This window comes from Canis aureus, chromosome 19 (genome assembly GCF_053574225.1).
Source record: "Canis aureus isolate CA01 chromosome 19, VMU_Caureus_v.1.0, whole genome shotgun sequence".
Classification (NCBI taxonomy): domain Eukaryota; kingdom Metazoa; phylum Chordata; class Mammalia; order Carnivora; family Canidae; genus Canis; species Canis aureus.
This window is the reverse complement of record NC_135629.1, coordinates 58,781,909-58,798,734: the sequence shown is the minus strand read 5'-3', so window position 1 is coordinate 58,798,734 and position 16,826 is coordinate 58,781,909. Positions and strand designations below refer to the sequence as shown.

General features: G+C 69.6%; 1 protein-coding gene across 1 annotated transcript; it reads left to right on the top strand.

Moving 5' to 3' along the window:
* The first annotated feature begins 1,881 nt into the window (after window positions 1–1,881).
* EFNA2 (ephrin A2) lies at window positions 1,882–16,394 on the top strand. Its single transcript, XM_077860727.1, has 4 exons — window positions 1,882–2,024; window positions 10,634–10,947; window positions 14,310–14,375; window positions 14,906–16,394. The coding sequence occupies exons 1-4, from the start codon at window positions 1,882–1,884 to the stop codon at window positions 15,025–15,027; spliced, it is 645 nt and encodes a 214-aa protein (XP_077716853.1). The 3' UTR covers window positions 15,028–16,394.
* Window positions 16,395–16,826: the final 432 nt, after the last annotated feature.

Genomic DNA, 16,826 nt, shown 5'->3' with positions numbered 1-16,826 from the left:
CCTCCTGCCCCCTGCAGGTCCAGGTCCTGCCGGGTTTGACGGAAGGGACCCCAACCCCAGCTGTGAGGGCCCATCCAGTAGGAGGACAGAGGTTGCTCCCAGAAGGCCCCTCTTTGTCAGGCAGGACACTGGACTGGGCCGGGCATGCTGGCACCCCTGGGCTGCTGGCCCTCCTTCCATGCCTGTCCTGTCCTCCAGAAGGGACCCCACTGGGAGCGACCGCCCTTGTGCCCTCCAGAGAGCCAGCCGGGTCAGCCTGCGTGGAGCGGGGCCCGTGTGGCTGGAACCCAGGCCCTCCCTCCAGGGGTATCCAGAGTCAGTTTGAAGGCCCTGCCAGGTGACGCTGGGCCAGTCCTGGGCCTCTGTGGGCCTCCTGGGCCTGCCCTGGCCACCATCCTCTGCAGAGCCCCCTGGGGCAACCCTGGGGCTTGGTGACATGTGGTAAGAGGACAAAACTCAGGAGCCAGAACGTCTGGAACAGATGGGCTGAGTTCCCTGGAGGGCAGAGGACTGAGCACCTTGTCGTGGTTGGGGTGGGGCGGACATGGGGAGGGACAGGCCTTGATGGATGAGCAGAATTTTAATGGCAAGAAAAAGGGAAGGACTCTCAGGGTCCAGCCTGAGCAAAGGAGAAGCTCGGGTCACAGGTGGGGTCCACCCACGGCACGCTGGAGGCATGTGGCTGGGGTGCGGGTCAACCGGCCAGGCTCGGGTCTCTGCGGGTTCCTGCAGGGACGTTCCTGCAGGTTCCTGCACACGGGAGCCTCCCAGTTCAAGAGAGAGGTCTTGCCTCCTGGGCCTCGCGCTTCGCCAGCCCTGGGCGCGAGAAACAAGCCCAGAGAGGGGACCGCTTTGCAGCCGGCACTTGGTGACGGAGTACCTCTGCCAGCGGTCCACGAAGACGGACGGCCGGGAGCACAGGGCCCGTTCCTGGCCGGCAGGCAGCCCCCGGGGGCGAGCACTGTCCGCTCCCTGGACAGGTCAGGCTCTCCGGGCCTCTGCTTCAGCTGCGCCCTCCGCCCCAGTGCCCTTGCTGGCCGGCCTGCCCTGTCAGATGTCGCCGGGGGGTTGACTTCCCGAGCTGCCGCTCTGGGTGCCGCGCTGCTTGGATCCCACGATGAGCGGGAAACGGCCACAGAGCGTCCCGCCCCTACTGCTTGCCCCGCGCCCTTAGGAGCTGAGTCAGGACTCGGGTTCCCTTTTCCAGAAGAGGAAGCAGAGGTGAGGAGGGGGGAAGCTGCAGTGCTGGGGGCCCTGGGGGTCGGGGAGGCCTGCAGTTGCCTGGGGCTTAGGATTCGGTGGGGTCTGGAGGAGGGAGGGGAGCTGGGGCAGCGGCGCCCGCGTCTCCTGCTCCTGGGGGGGCAGCCTCGCAGACTGAGACTGCTGGGGGGCCCCGGGCGGGGCGGGGGTGCGCGCGTCCAGGCGGCTCCTCCGGGCAGGCTGCCCCACCGGGCCGGCCGGGCGCGGAGTGTGCGGGGCGGCGGGCGCCGCGGAGGCAGCCGCAGCCCCCGCCCCCCGCCCCCCGCCCCGCGCGGCCGGGGCGCGGCAGGAGGGGGCGCCCGCGGCCCTCCCGGCGCTCGGGCGGGACAAAGGCCGGAGCCCCGGCCCCTCCCCGGCGGCTGCGGCGGCGGCGGCGGCCCGCGCTGCGAGAGTCCGCGCGGCCGGGCCGGCGCCCGGGGCGACCCCGGCGCCCCGCCCGCCGCCGCCTGCCTTCCCGGCGCCCGAGGTCGCGCGCGCCCCGGCGGGGGCGGCCGGGGATCTCCAAGCGCCGGCGCGCCCTCCTCCCGCCCGCCCCGCGCCCGCCCGCTCGGCGGCGGCGGAGGAGGCGGAGACGGCGGGCAGGCGGCGGCCAGGCGAGCGCGGGGCGGCCGGACCGGGGCCATGGCGCCCGCGCAGCGCCCGCTGCTGCCGCTGCTGCTGCTGCTGCTCCCGCTGCCGCCGCCGCCGCCCTTCGCGCGCGCCGAGGACGCCGCCCGCGCCAGCTCGGACCGCTACGCCGTGTACTGGAACCGCAGCAACCCCAGGTGAGCGCGCCCCGGGACTCCCGCCCTCGCCGCCTCCGCCGAGCGCCCACCGACTTGGGGCCCCCGGCCCGCAGGAGCGCGCCCGGGTCCGCCCGGCCGAGGGGTCCCCACGCGGGGCCTCTCCGGGGAGCCCCGCCAGCCTCGGAGTTCGCGGAGGTCCCCGGGGAGCCCCGCGGCGCAGCGGCCGCTGGGGGACCTCGGCCCGGCCTCGGCGGTGCGTCCTGCCCGCGGGGTCCCCGCGTGAACTTGGGGAAGTTCATGTTCCTCCGTCCCCGCCCACACCCGCCTTCACTCCAGGGGTCCCTGGTCCCGCTTGGTGGAGACGGGGACACTGAGGCACTGAGGGGCTGGGCGGCAGTCCTGGCAGTCGGACCCGGCGGCACCCTCTCCCGTCTTCCTGGCACTGACGGGGAAACTGAGGCACAGAATGGCCCAGTGGCTGGCTCAAGGTCACGTGACGGGGGCAGAGCTGGGGTGGGGACCCCCGGTGGCCTGGTGCCCAGCCTGCTGCGCCCGGCTCGGGTGCCCTGCCTGCCCGCGCGTCCTCCTCGGCTGTGCTGCTGAGTGCAGCGTGGGGGGCACGAGTGCCTGTTAATCGGCGTGGGAAAACTTCGCCGGGGATGGACGGTGCCCTGGACGTCGGCAGAGCCGCCTGCGCATCTCAGGCGCCCGAAGGCTGGAGTCGGCCGGGGGTCCCCTGGGCGACGGGGCTGGGAGCGCCTCTGGCTCCGGGGTCCCCCGCTCTGGGTTGCGCGGTGTGCCCCTGGCCGGCCAGCCTCCCTGCTTCCTGCGCCGCTGCCACTGGTCACTCTCCCTCTGTTTCGAGTGCCGGCCGAGACACCCTCCGGAGCCCACTGTCCCCTGCCGTCCTCGATCCTCGGGCAGAAAGTTGCATAAAGGGCCGTCTTTGAGGCAGACTCTGGGACAAGGGTGGCCAGTGTCCTGCTGTGGGGGGCGGGGAGCGCACCCAGACACCCCCTCGTTGCCCAGCTGTGGGGTCGGGCCCCGGGGCCGAGGGCAGAGACCCCGGGCCGCAGAGGGACAGCTGGGCCACCGCGGAGCGGGTTCCCTGAGCCGCCTGCCCCGCCAGTTACATGTGGGTTTGATTAAGGCTCTTCCCTGCGGCCGAGCGGGGGAGCCCGGTGGGCAGGGGGGAGCCCGGCGGGCAGGGCTTCCCCGGCCCAAGTTTTTGGTTTCAGCTTTGGAATCTCCGTCCTAGGCATGGCCTGTCCTTTGTTCTAGCAAACACCAAACACACGAGGAGCCTCAGATGGGGACGAAGGGGGTGCTTGGGGCCGCCTGCTGCCCCACCTGCCACGGCGCTGCGGGCAGGACCCCGGCCGGGGAGGGAGGCAGCCCTCCCAGCCGGTGCCTGGCTCTGGCCGGCCGCTCGGACGCCTCCTGTGGTGAACCTGAGAGCCCGTTCCAACCAGCTGACCGAAGGCCTCGGTGGCCTCGGGACCCCCGGGAGATTTGCCGTCCAGGGGTGGCCGACCCGGAACCTGTGCCCCGTGACGGGGTGTGTGTTGGACACGGGAGGACGGGTGGTGCTGGGCCTCAGATCCAAGGGCACCGGGCAGTGGAGATTTCCCGAAGGCACCCAGACCTGGGGACGGCTGCCTGGGGCAGGGGTTCGGGGTCGGCCCGCAGGCCCCGAAGCAGGAGGCAGCCCCAGGGGCAGAGACAGGACACAGGCCTGGTCGGGTCAGTGACGGATCAGTGGTGGCGGCAGGTGGCGGAGATGGGGAACCGCAAGGACGGCGGGGGTGGGGGCGTGCCTGAGAGAGGGGGGCGCACACAAAAGGCACAGCAAGGAAGGGGGTCAGGGTGAGGGCCGGGCACCCTGGGGTGCGGGATGGGCGGTCAGTGGAGGAGCCCGTGGGACGCATGTGCTCACATGGGGGATGCTCAGGCACAGACACCCTGCAGGTGCCAGCACCCTCGCCCGGCCACCCTCGCCCGGCCAGGCCTCGTACCTGCACCAAGGTAATAAGCATGTGGCTCCGGCGCCCGAATCCCGTGCTCCTGCTGTGCAGCGCACTTCCTGCACGCCCGCAGCGGGTGGACGCCGCCGAGCGAGCCCTGCACCCACCGCAGCGCCGCGGCGGGGAGGGGCCGTGGGTCCGCTTCAGCCACCGGGCGCCCCCGCACCCCCCCGGGCTGGCTGTCCGGCCGTCTGTCCGGCCGGCCCCTACCTGGTCACCCCCGGGCCGGCCGCTGGGGGTCCCGGGCCAGCTCCCTCACGCGGGGCCGAGTGCCGCGGCGCGGGGAAGGTTCGGGCGCGCCTCTGTCTCAGGCCGTGTGTAGCTGCGGGTTTTTGTGTCGGATACGCGGGGATCCTAGGGCCCCGGGAGGTGCACACGCATGTGTGTGCGGCAGGGTGACGCATATGCCTCCGTGTGTGTGGGGGCCCTGGCTCTGGCATGTTTGCACACGTGTCCTGGTGGTTGTGCCAGAGTGCATGCATGTGTTTGCACAGCGGGTCTGTGTGTGCAGCGTACGTGGTGTCTGGGGGCACACGTGCAGATCTGCGTGTGCCGATCTGTGCACAGGCACAACGGGGCTGTCGGGGGGGCGCACACATGTGTCTTCGGCGCATCTGGGAGTGGAGCGCACATGCGTGTGTGTGTGTGTGTGTGTGTGTGCGCGCACGGCCAGGCTCTGGTCGGCGCAGAGCCTCCGCTCAGGGCGCAGCCAGGCCTCGCAGATGGCGGCGCGGCTTGCTGTCCCCGCGTGTCCGGCGGCTCCTCCTCTGGCCCCCTGGAGCTGGGTGGGGGTGTGCACCGGTTCTGGGGGATAACGTGCGTGGGTCCCGGGGGCCCCGTGCTGCCCACGGCGCGGAGGGGCATGCAGGTCCTGAGCTGGCGCCACGTAGGGCGCCCACGGCCACCTCGGAGCCCCCCGCCCGGGAGGAGACCCACAGCCGGGGCCGCAGAGGTGCGGGCTGGGGCTCTGCCGGGCAGGGGGCTTCGGCGGCCGCCCTGATGCCAGGCGGGGTGGCATCTGAATGGGGCTCCGTGTGCTTCTGGGGGTGCGCTGGGAACATGGTGACTCGACACGCACCCTCCCCGTGGCAGAGGCGTCGGGCACCCCTGGGCCCCGTGGCCCTGCGGCCTCGCCTGGACCTCTAGGGACAAACGGCCGTGACCACGTGATGCCAGATTTTGTCGTACGAGGGTTTTTTGTTTCGTCTGAGGGGGTTGGTGTGGCGGCTTTCAGGGCTCAGACAGCGAGGCCCCGTGTGCCTGGGGACAGGCCCGGGAGCCGTGGGGAGCCGGGGATGTCCGGGCGCGACCTCAGGCGGCGGTGGGCTGCTCGGAGCCTCGGCATTGCCTTCGGGAAGCGGGCAGCAGGTGTGCCAGGCCGCGGGCAGGACCCTGGGGCGCAGAGGGACAGCCGGGCAGCTCCTGCGGGGAGCGCGGGGGGCCCTGCGGCCGGGCCCCAAGGTCGCGCTGATGGCGACTGTGCACCCGAAGAGCGGGGTGAGGAGCGGCGGTGCGGGGTGGGGTGGCCCGGCACTTCCCCCCGGGTCTGACGGGCGGGGGTCCTTCCCTGCTCCTCCCACGGTGGACGTCCTGGGCACTGTCCCCACGTGGACACAGGTCGGGGCCGATGCCGGGGTGCGCTGTACGAGCGGCAGCTCCTGGCCTCCAGCGGCCTGGGGGTGCCCACCCCCGGACCCCTGGGCCCCTGGGACACACTTCTGTGGGGTCCGTGGGTTCCTCAGGGTCCCGGGTGCAGGTTTCTCCTGGGACAGCAGGTGCACTAATGGGGTGCGGCTTTCCCGAGGCCCTGCCCTGCGCCCCGTCGGCCGTGACAACCCCACGCCCCTTCCCCCTCCTCAGGGAGGGGCCCCCAGCCAGCCTCGCCCCGGGTGTGGCCCTGGGGGGGCTCGGCTGTGTGCCCCGCACCGCCCACCGTGCCAGGGACGGGCTGAGCGCGGCTGGGCCTCCTCACACCTGAAGGCCAGGTGTGTCCGCGCAGCCGGTCTTGGCCCGACTGTGGCTCTGGCTGCCGGCTGGGTCTCCCCCATGCCTGCTCTCTTGCCCCGCCTCGGTCTCCCTGTTGGGCCTGGGGCCGTGGCTTCGGGGGCTCCGTCCCCACATGAGCCAGGCTGTCGCTCACTGCCGTGGCCTCGCGCCCCGTCGGACCCGTCTCGCCGCACCAGGGAGTGAGTCACCTGGGGCCACAGGGAAGTCAGGCCCGAGTGAGGGGGTGTCGGCCCTCAGCCTGCGGAAGACCCAGGCCCCGCGGTGGGGCTGCCCCTGTGCCCCCGCCCGCACCGCTTCAGGCCCCCCCACGCCCGCGGCCCTGGTCACCCACACGGCGGACCCCGCCCCCGCCCCACTGTGGGAGGCAGGCGGCCATCGGATGGGAGATGTCGCCCTGACCCCCGAGAGCTAGGCCTGGGCGCTGAGGCCTCGGCTGTTGGCCCGGGTCCCCACGGGCACCTGTCGGCCCCTCCCTGGGAGCCGGGGTCGGGCTCAGACGAGGGAGATGGTCCCGAGGCCTGCGGGGGCGCGCGGGGCCTTGGTGTGCTGCCCGCCTCACCCCTGCCAGGTTTCTGGTCTGGGGCGCGGCACAGCCCTCCCCGCCCCCCGCCCCGTTTTGGGTGAGACTCCTAATTAGTTGCTTTGCTATTAGCGTCTAATGACTTGACAATGGCCCGATTGAAACTAATTAGCTGCAGGCCCTGCGGTTGGCAGGGTAGGGGGTGGCGGGCAGGGCCCGGTCCACCAGGGGCTGGGAGGGCTGCCTGGAGGAGTGTACGCGGAGAGCAGGAGTGGGGGATGGGTGTAGCCTCCAAAAGCCTCAGGAGCCCTCTGTCTGGGAACCCATCCCAAGTCAGTCATTAACCCCTTAGTGAGAATTGCTCTCTATCTGCTGCTCCCACGGAGCATTTGCACATCACGCTTCTGCGCTAATGGAGAAAATGAAAGCTTTGTCTTGCTCGCACCGGCTCGGTTTTGGGGTTGGGCCCCTCCCCCGTGCAGGCACCACCCTGAGCAGGGCCCAGGCGCCCGCCCGGGTTTGCCCGCCAAGTTGGAACCGGGAATGCCAACGCAGCGCAGCAAGGCCATCGCTATTTTAGAGCTGGGGGCGGGGGGAATGGTCCACTTCGACAGCCAGAGCTTGGGGGGATCGGGGGGCTTCTGGGACCCGCCTGCCTGGGGTCCTCGCCCCATGGTGGGCCACCGTCTGGTCCCTGCGACTCTGGGACCTCAGACACTTGTGTCTTTTTCGGCCTTGTTTGATCCACAAACATGTGTTGAGGGCCTGGGCTGGCAATGAGGGAAGGGGCGGCGGAGGAGGAGGCTGACCCCAGGGTCCAGGAGGGCAGACGGCGGACCGCGTAGAGGTAAAGTTTTGAGGCTGGTGGAATGAGATAAGTGATGGAGAGGAAGCAGGCAGGTCAGAACGTTCCAGGCGGAGGGAACAGCATGTGCAAAGGCCCTGGGGTGGGGACAGGAGCAGCCAGAAGGCTAGTGTGGCCAGAAGGGAGTGACGGGCGGGAGGGGGGGCAATCACCCGGCGACCTGGTGTAGGGCGGCAGGGCCTTCGGGCCTCATGACCTGGGAGGACTGTGGGTTTTATTCTGACTGACGGGGAGCTTTGAGCCAGAGGATCCCAGGGTCTGATTTACATTCAGAAAAGCCGAGCCCTGGATTTTGGGAGGCCCCGCCCCGTGGGGCCCACGTATCCAGCCCCGGAATCGGCGAGGCAGCCTCAGTTTTAGGTGCTTTTTTAGATGATACGGGAAGGGGGAGGATACTGGTCTGACGCAGGGGAGGAAGGCGTCCGGGGAGGGAGGGCAGGGACCAGGGGGATGGGGGGTGGGGGGTGCTGCGGCAGCCCCACCTCCACCCTCCAGGCTCCATTGAGCGGAAGCCCTTTCTTTGAGGCTGTGTATCCCCTGCACCATGCCAGGGAGGGCGGGGGAAACTGAGCCCCAGAGGGGCAGGCCCCGGTCGGTCGCCAGCACCTGCAGCTCGGCCCTACCCCCAGCCCGGCCGGTGGGCGGTTCCCTATCTCCACCTCCCCTGCGGCCTGGCCTGGGTGGTCCTGGCGGGCGCGTGGCCCCGGCTGCCATCGATTGGCTGATCAATGGGGCTTTCAATGGGCTGGGAAGGAGCAGAAATGACTTCTGAAAAAGCCTGGAGTGGCGTCTGCATCGATCTCTCCCAAGGGGCTGGAGAGCACCGCCAGTCCGCGGGGCAGCCCAAGGGACAGGCGGGGTCACTGCCTGACCCCGTGCTAGCCTGGCCCTGCGTCAGCACGACCCTGGCCCCTGCCCCAGGGCTGCCCTGCCTGTGTGCAGGGCCTACCGTGTCATGTGTATGTCTGGGGTCCCCCTTTAGCCTCAAGGACCGTCCCCACTGTGCACAGTGTAAACTGACACTTGGAGGATGAACCACGAGAACCAGCGGGGCGCAAACTGGTGCCTGAACCCAGAACTCTCTGCCGCCCCCACGGGACCCCGTTTCCCCAGTCTCCTTGCTACACGCCCTGACTCCGCAGACGCCATCCCACCACCGGCACCCCCCTTCCCGGACGAGCCCAAGAGCCGACCTGAGACTCGGAGTCTCCATCTTAGCCACAGGCTTGAGGTCTCCGTAAGATCTCTGGTGTCAGAGTGGGAAACTGAGGCACAAGTGAGCAGGTCTCCTGCTTGCCTCGCTCCCACCCCTGGAGCCCCAGAAGCCCTCCCCCCACCTGAGTGTCCAGTGGCAGGGGCCAGTGGGGGGCCGGCCGATGCCATCTGATGATCCAGCACCGCTTGGTGCACTGTGCCAGTGAGTGCACCCGCATGGGGGGCTCAGCATGGCTCCCTGGACCGGGTGGCCGGCACCGTGGGCACAGAGGTGTGGCACGGGGGCGCGGGGTCCCAGTCCCCCTCCCCGCCCTGGGGCTCAGTGCCCAGGCCTGGACCATGAGGGAGAGGGGCAGCCTGGGGAGCCGGGTCCCCCCCCAACCGTTTGGGCCTTTCATGTGCAAACAAGCTCCTGGCAGAGGCCGCTGTCCCACCTGGAGGCCCCCCTGTCCCACCTTGGGCCAGGCTGCCTTTTGGTGACCAGAACCCAGGGGACCCCGCCAGGCAGATCTAAGGGATCCTGGCGCTGTAGCCTGAGGCAGTGGTGGCGGGGGAGCTGCTGGTCCTGCTCTCCGCTGACCTCCAGCCTCGCCAGATGAGGCTAGATTGGGGCTGGGGGGCTCCCCAAGGACGGGGTGCAGGCTGCATGACAGGTGGGACTGCCCGGGTGGAGGCTGGGAAGCAGGGCTGAAGGACAGAGGTGTCAGGGCTGGGGGCCTGGTGGGGTGACCACGAGATTGGGGGACAGTTGTCAAATTCTAGAGGCTCCGGAGGGAGGCCGCTGGACTTGGGGGGGTCACAGTGGAGGAAGGGGTTGAGGCTGGGGTGCAGCCCCCAGCACCACTGAGCTGCCCTGGGGTGCCCTCGCCACGCCCCGCCCCTGCGGGGACACTGAGGCAAGAGCAGGCGTCAGAACCAGCCGCCCCGGGCGCCCAGAGCCCAGCCTGTGTCCCCTCAGCCCCCCTGCTTCTTGGCAGGCGCAGCTGCAGAATGGAAGCTCTGGGGGGCCGCGTGGGGGGCTGCCCGGGGAGGGGGCGCTTAGTCGAGCGGTAACGTGCTTTTGGAGACGGACTTCACGACCGGGCAACAGCTTGTGCCAGTCCCGAAGAGCCCAGATGTCCGGCACCCGGAAGGGGGGTCTCGGTCGCACCCACACCTGCTCCGTTCCCTCGGGATACCCAGAATGCCTGGCGGCCGGGCATCCAGCTAGTGGGCAGGAGGCATAGGGCGGTGCACGGGGGGCGGGAGTGGGGGAGGGGGGCCGGAGGGCGCCGACGGGGGGCTCGGGCAGGAGGGGGCGGGGGCGCTCGGGGAGGAGGGGCGGGGGGGCAGAGGGCGCCGAGGGGGGCCTCGGAATTGCGCCCTGGACCGTGTCCCTGGAACGTGTCCGGCCTCCGGGTCCCTTGGCCCCCAGTCCCCGGCCCCTCTGACCCCGTCCCGGGCTGAGCTGACCTCGCCCCCGGGCCCGCTGGCCCCGCCCCCGCCCCGCGCTGACCCCGCCCCCACCCTTGGTCTGGTCCCCGCCCCCAGCCCTGCGCTGACTCCGCCCCCGCCCCGCTGGCCCCGCCCCCAGCCTTGGGCTGATCCCCGCCCCCAGCCCTGCACCGACCCTGGCCCCGCCCTAGACCGCGTTGACCCCGCCCCCAGCCCCTGCGCTGGCCCCGCCCCGCCGGCCCCGCCCCAGCCCTGCGCTGGCCCCGCCCCACTGGCCCCGCCCCCAGCTCTGCGCTGGCCCCCGCCCCCGCTGGCCCCGCCCCAGCCCTGCGCTGACCCCGCCCCGCTGGCCCCGCCCCCAGCCTTGCGCTGGCCCCGCCCCAGCCCTGCGCTGACCCCGCCCCGCCCCGCCGGCCCCGCCCCAGCCTTGCGCTGGCCCCGCCCCCGCCCCGCTGGCCCCGCCCCGCTGGCCCCGCCCCCAGCCTTGCGCTGGCCCCGCCCCGCCCCGCTGGCCCCGCCCCGCCCCGCTGGCCCCGCCCCCGCCCTGCGCTGACCCGCCCCGCCCCGCTGGCCCCGCCCCCAGGTTCCACGCGGGCGCGGCGGACGACGGCGGGGGCTACACGGTGGAGGTGAGCATCAACGACTACCTGGACATCTACTGCCCGCACTACGGGGCGCCGCTGCCGCCGGCCGAGCGCATGGAGCACTACGTGCTGTACATGGTCAACGGCGAGGGCCACGCCTCCTGCGACCACCGGCAGCGCGGCTTCAAGCGCTGGGAGTGCAACCGGCCCGCGGCGCCCGGGGGGCCGCTCAAGTTCTCGGAGAAGTTCCAGCTCTTCACGCCCTTCTCCCTCGGCTTCGAGTTCCGGCCCGGCCACGAGTACTACTACATCTGTGAGTGGGGGGACGGGGGAGGGGCACGGGGGGAGGGGACACGGGGGACACGTGGGGGGACACGGGGGGACGGGGGTATATGGGGAGGGGACACGGGGGACACGGGGGACACGCGGGGATGGGGTATATGGGGGAGGGGACACGGGGGACACGTGGGGGGACACGCGGGGATGGGGTATATGGGGGAGGGGACACGGGGGACACGTGGGGGGACACGGGGGATGGGGGTATATGGGGAGGGGACACGGGGGACACGTGGGGGGACACGCGGGGATGGGGTATATGGGGGAGGGGACACGGGGGACACGTGGGGGGACACGGGGGATGGGGGTATATGGGGAGGGGACACGGGGGACACGTGGGGGGACACGGGGGATGGGGGTATATGGGGGAGGGGACACGGGGGACACGTGGGGGGACACGGGGGATGGGGGTATATGGGGAGGGGACACGGGGGACACGTGGGGGGACACGGGGGATGGGGGTATATGGGGAGGGGACACGGGGGACACGTGGGGGGACACGGGGGATGGGGGTATATGGGGAGGGGACACGGGGGACACGTGGGGGGACACGCGGGGATGGGGGGTATATGGGGAGGGGACACGGGGGACACGCGGGGATGGGGTATATGGGGGAGGGGACACGGGGGACACGTGGGGGGACACGGGGGGACGGGGGTATATGGGGAGGGGACACGGGGGACACGGGGGACACGCGGGGATGGGGTATATGGGGGAGGGGACACGGGGGACACGTGGGGGGACACGGGGGATGGGGGTATATGGGGAGGGGACACGGGGGACACGTGGGGGGACACGCGGGGATGGGGGTATATGGGGGAGGGGACACGGGGGACACGTGGGGGGACACGGGGGATGGGGGTATATGGGGAGGGGACACGGGGGACACGTGGGGGGACACGGGGGGATGGGGTATATGGGGGAGGGGACACGGGGGACACGTGGGGGGACACGGGGGATGGGGGTATATGGGGAGGGGACACGGGGGACACGTGGGGGGACACGGGGGATGGGGGTATATGGGGAGGGGACACGGGGGACACGTGGGGGGACACGCGGGGATGGGGGTATATGGGGAGGGGACACGGGGGACACGGGGGACACGCGGGGATGGGGTATATGGGGGAGGGGACACGGGGGACACGTGGGGGGACACGGGGGATGGGGGTATATGGGGAGGGGACACGGGGGACATGTGGGGGGACACGGGGGATGGGGGTATATGGGGAGGGGACACGGGGGACACGTGGGGGGACACGCGGGGATGGGGGTATATGGGGGAGGGGACACGGGGGACACGTGGGGGGACACGCGGGGATGGGGGTATATGGGGAGGGGACACGGGGGACACGTGGGGGGACACGGGGGATGGGGGTATATGGGGGAGGGGACACGGGGGACACGTGGGGGGACACGCGGGGATGGGGTGTATATGGGGAGGGGGATACGGGGTACAAGTGGGGGGACACGGGGGGATGGGGGTATATGGGGGACGGGACACAGGGGACACGTGGGGGGGACACGAGCACCACTGCATCTCTACACAAGGGGAGGGGGAGGCGGGCCGTGGGGAGGTGGGTCTGGCTGGATTGTCCTCAGGGACCACCCCTCCTCCCGCCCTGGCCTTGGTGTCCCTGGGATCAAGCTCCGGGTGGTTTCATGCTCCCAGCCAGCCCCGGAGGCCTCACTGTCCAGAGTCCCCATTGTGCAGATGGGGCCCAGAGCAGCGTTGAGCCTGTAAACCCACAGGCGCCCTCCCTTGACCTCAGTGTCCGGAGGGGACCCTGGGCCTCTGGGCTGGGGGAGCGGACAGCCCCCCATCAGCTTGTCCTGAGACCGGGGTGCTCACCCTCCATCCAAGAGAGGAGGGGACAGGCCTAGGGAATCTGGTGCAGGAGCGGGGTGGGGGTGGGGGAGTGAGGGCGGAGCCTGGGACCTGCAGGTCACCCCCTTGGCTTGGCAGCCATCCCCCAGGCCCTCCCCAGCATCCCCCCATCCCCCCAGGATTCCTCAAGGACCGTGGAAGCTGTTTTCCAAAGTGTGGGGACACTGAGGCACACACAGCCTCAGGGTGGGTGGCCCCTGCTCTGCCCCCTCTCCCCTCAGGGGGTCCCCCATAAAGTCCTGATGGCAGGGTGGGGAGGCGGGAGCACAGCGGGCTTGGCCGAGTGCCGTGGGTCCACGTCCAGGTTCCGCTGTGGCCTGGCAGCCCTTTGCTCCCCGTGGACCTTGGCCAGGAGCACGGGGTCTGGGCGCTGCCCCCGCAGCGTGGGGCCTGGGGCAATACCCCTCCAGGGGCCCTGGAGCGTGAGGGGTCAGCGCCTTGCGGGTGCGGTGGGGGGGCTCCAAGGGGGGCCATGTGGAGGCGCCCCTCCCGCCGTCCTCCCTGCTGTGTCCCGCTAAACCCCACAGGCCCCATTCTTCTTTTCTGCTCTATCTGGAATTTTTCCTTTTAATTCACGGACCAAGCGGGTGGAGGAAGGGGGAATAAGGTGTTGAAATTAAGTCCTCGTAATATAAGAAAAATTACATTTTTCTTTCCAGGACGGGAGTTTCATAAAGATAATTATTGTAATTATTCGTCCTATCTCCGTGACAAATGTTATTTTTATTACGCACTTTTTAATCTTCATCTCCCAGCGTGAGGGGCTGCTGGGGCGGGCGGGGGTGGCCGCCCCCAGAGGACGGGCGGTACCGGCCCGCGTGCATCCGCCTGCGTGGACGTGCACACGGGGCGGCTCACGTGTGCAAGCCCCACGGGCCCCCTGGGCTCAAGCCTCCCCCCGCTTCCCTGTCCTGAGCCCCGAGCTGTGGGCCCCCCGGGTGAGGTGGGGGTGCAGCCTCTCTCCCGGGGGCCACTGGCTTTGCTGGCCCCTAGATGGATGGAGGTCGTCGTTTCCCAAGCACTGGCTGCAGGGCAGATGCGGCCCACGTAGGGGTGACTTACCCGCGGGCCGCAGAGAGCAGGCATTTGATCCCAGATCAATCATTTGGTTACACTGATTTTTTGCTGATTGGTTCAAAAAAAACAGGTTTTTAGTCATCACCTTTGAGCCTTGCCCTGTGCTGCCTTGGGGTGAGATGGAGCCAGACACAGACACCCCCGGTCGCTGGGGTCAGGCAGCAGCAAAGGGAAGGGCAGGGAGGGTGTGCAGGAGGACTTCTGGGAAAGAGAGGGCGTTGTGTCTGGGGCTTTGATGTGTGAGTAGGAGTTTTGAGGGTGGCCCCGCCCCTGGCCTTGGGTGAGGTTGTGCCACCAGTGTGGGGAAGGGGATGGAGCCCAGGAGGTCCCGGCGCTGAGAGCTCCTGCCCCACCGACCCCCTGCCCGTGTCTTCCAGCTGCCACACCGCCCAATGCTGTGGACCGGCCCTGCCTGAGGCTGAAGGTCTATGTCCGGCCGACCAGTAAGTGCTCAGGGCCCTCAGCCTTGTGTCCTGAGCCCGCAGAGCCCACTGCGGGTGTGCGGAGCGGGGGCGGCCGGAGCACAGCCCTGGGAGTCCCATGACCCCAGCGGCGGCCGCTGCCCCGGAGCCTCGTTTCCCCACCTGAGTGAGGACAGCACCGCAGACCTTCGGGAGTGAGGGTGGAGGCCCTGGCCTGGCCTGCGCTGCGGCCGCCCCTGCACCCAAGCGTCAGCATCAGGGAAGCTCCCCGGGGTAGACCCGAGGGCCACGGCCCCAACGCTGCAAGCGTCACAGCCGCACCAGAGAACGGGGGTCCCCGCAGCCACGTGGCCTCACCCGGGCGCCGGGTCGCGTGTGTGCCCGCTGTTGGCCGCGCTCGCACTGAGGGCACAGCCCCGCTCGGCCGGGGGGTGCAGCTGAGCCTCGTGAGCTCCAGGGAGCAGAGTCAGGGTGTGGGGCGCAGCCAGCGAGGGAGGGGGCCACGGGGGCTGAGGCCGCCTGGTGACCATCCTGTGTCTGTGTCTCCCCAGACGAGACCCTGTACGAGGCCCCTGAGCCCATCTTCACCAGCAATAACTCGTGCAGTGGCCTGGGCAGCTGCCAGCTCGTCCTCAGCACTGTCCCTGTGCTCTGGACACTCCTGGGCTCCTAGTCTTGGCCCGCCTGGATGGTCCCCCTGGACGGTCCCCCTGGACGGCCTGCCTGCCGGATGGTCCCCCTGGACGGCATCGCCTGGACAGTCCTCCTGGATGGCCCACCTGCTGGACGGTCCCCCTGGATGGCGTCGCCTGGATGGTCCCTCTGGACGGCGTCGCCTGGACTGTCCCCCTGGACGGCCTCGCCCGGACGGCCTCGCCTGAAGACCACACAGACACTCCATTTCTCCCATGACAGGTGCTGCCCCTGCCGGGTGGGGGGCGTCCAGCGCCCCGGGACCCGCCCTGGGGGTGCGTGGCTAAGGGTCCTGAGGCCCGAGGGGCCAGGCCAGCCCTTCCAGAGTGCCGGAGAACCTAAGAACCTCTTGGCAGTGGTTTTGTTTTATGGCGGACTCAGAAAGACTTGAGTTTCTAATTTAATTTATTCCTTGCTGTTGCTGGTGACTTTGGGAAGGAAACAGAAGGGATGGGCGGGGGGGGGGGGGGGGGGAGCTCCCGGTCCCGGGGGCACGGGCCTCAGGAGACCCCTGGTCAGCTCACTCCGTTTGTCTTGCGGGGTCCTGGCTGGCGCCGCCCTGCACCTCCCTCGGGCCCGGGGGGAAGGGGGGAGTGAGCAGTGGCCCCAGGCCCCCCAGAATCTGAGCCCACCCCAGCCCCTGCCTCACCCGCCTCCCTCGGGGGCTCCTTTCCCAGAGTGGAAATCCAGGATGTTTCACTGGAGGCCACAGCCCCCTCCGAGTCCCAGGCCCCCGAGTCTAGAACCCCTTGGGCGCCCCCATGCCCCGCGCAGCCTCACCTGCCGGCCGCCGAGGCCCAGAAGACATGACGTTTCTGTAAATAGAGCCAGCAAGTATATATACTGTGATTTATTTTTACTGTATTCCTAAGGACGGCCTGGAAAGTCTCTCTCTCTCTTTTTTTTTCCCCTTCCCGGGAGGGGGGGCACTTTTTTTGGCGGGGGTGGGGGTGGGGGGACTCTTTAGAGTAGAAGCCACACTTCGCAATAAGCTCAGTTGTCTGTCGGAGCCCCCTCCCCTTGCTCCCGGAACTAACCATGTTTGTAAGAGAAAACAGGACGAAGCAAAACGCCGGGGGGAGCCCACCCCCAGAAAAAGACACCCCCCGACCCTTTAAAGAAGCAAACAGCATTTATACAGATTTCATATTTCTACCCGCCTTTCCTGATCTGTGTTTTCTATATATTCTATATAAGTATATATGGTGCGGGGCTGCCAGGTGGGGCTTTTGTAGGGGCAGCGGGCGGGCGGCGTGGCCACGCCTGGAGCTGGCGGCGCGGACTCCCCCTCCGTTACAATCAACTTTGAATTCTGTATTTTTTTATAATAAAACGAGTGTAAACCTCCAGCGTGTGCATGTGTGGGGGGCCCTCTGCCAGCTGCGGGGGCGGGGGGGACACTCGGAACTTACAGTTTGGAGCTGCGTCCCGAGGCTGCCCGTGGGGAGGGAGGGAGATCGGGGCTCCACCGTGACGGAGTCTCGGGTGCTTGGGGGGCCAGGCCCCGGGATGAGCACTTTGTGGGGCTCTGTCCTTCGTGGCCCTCCATGGGCCTCAGCGCCCCCCCCACGCCCCCGAGCAGTGAGAACAAGACCCCCCAGGCCGGGGGCGGCCGGAGGAAGCAGGGAAGACACGGGGAAGGCGGCAGAGGCACCCAGATTGCAAGCCCCCAGGCCTGGTCCGGGTGCCCCGCTCCCTCGGCCGTATCTGGGGTCCCCGGGGAGGGGAGAGAGGATCTTCAGGTTCCGAGACGGGTCTTTTAGGATCCAACCAAATTAT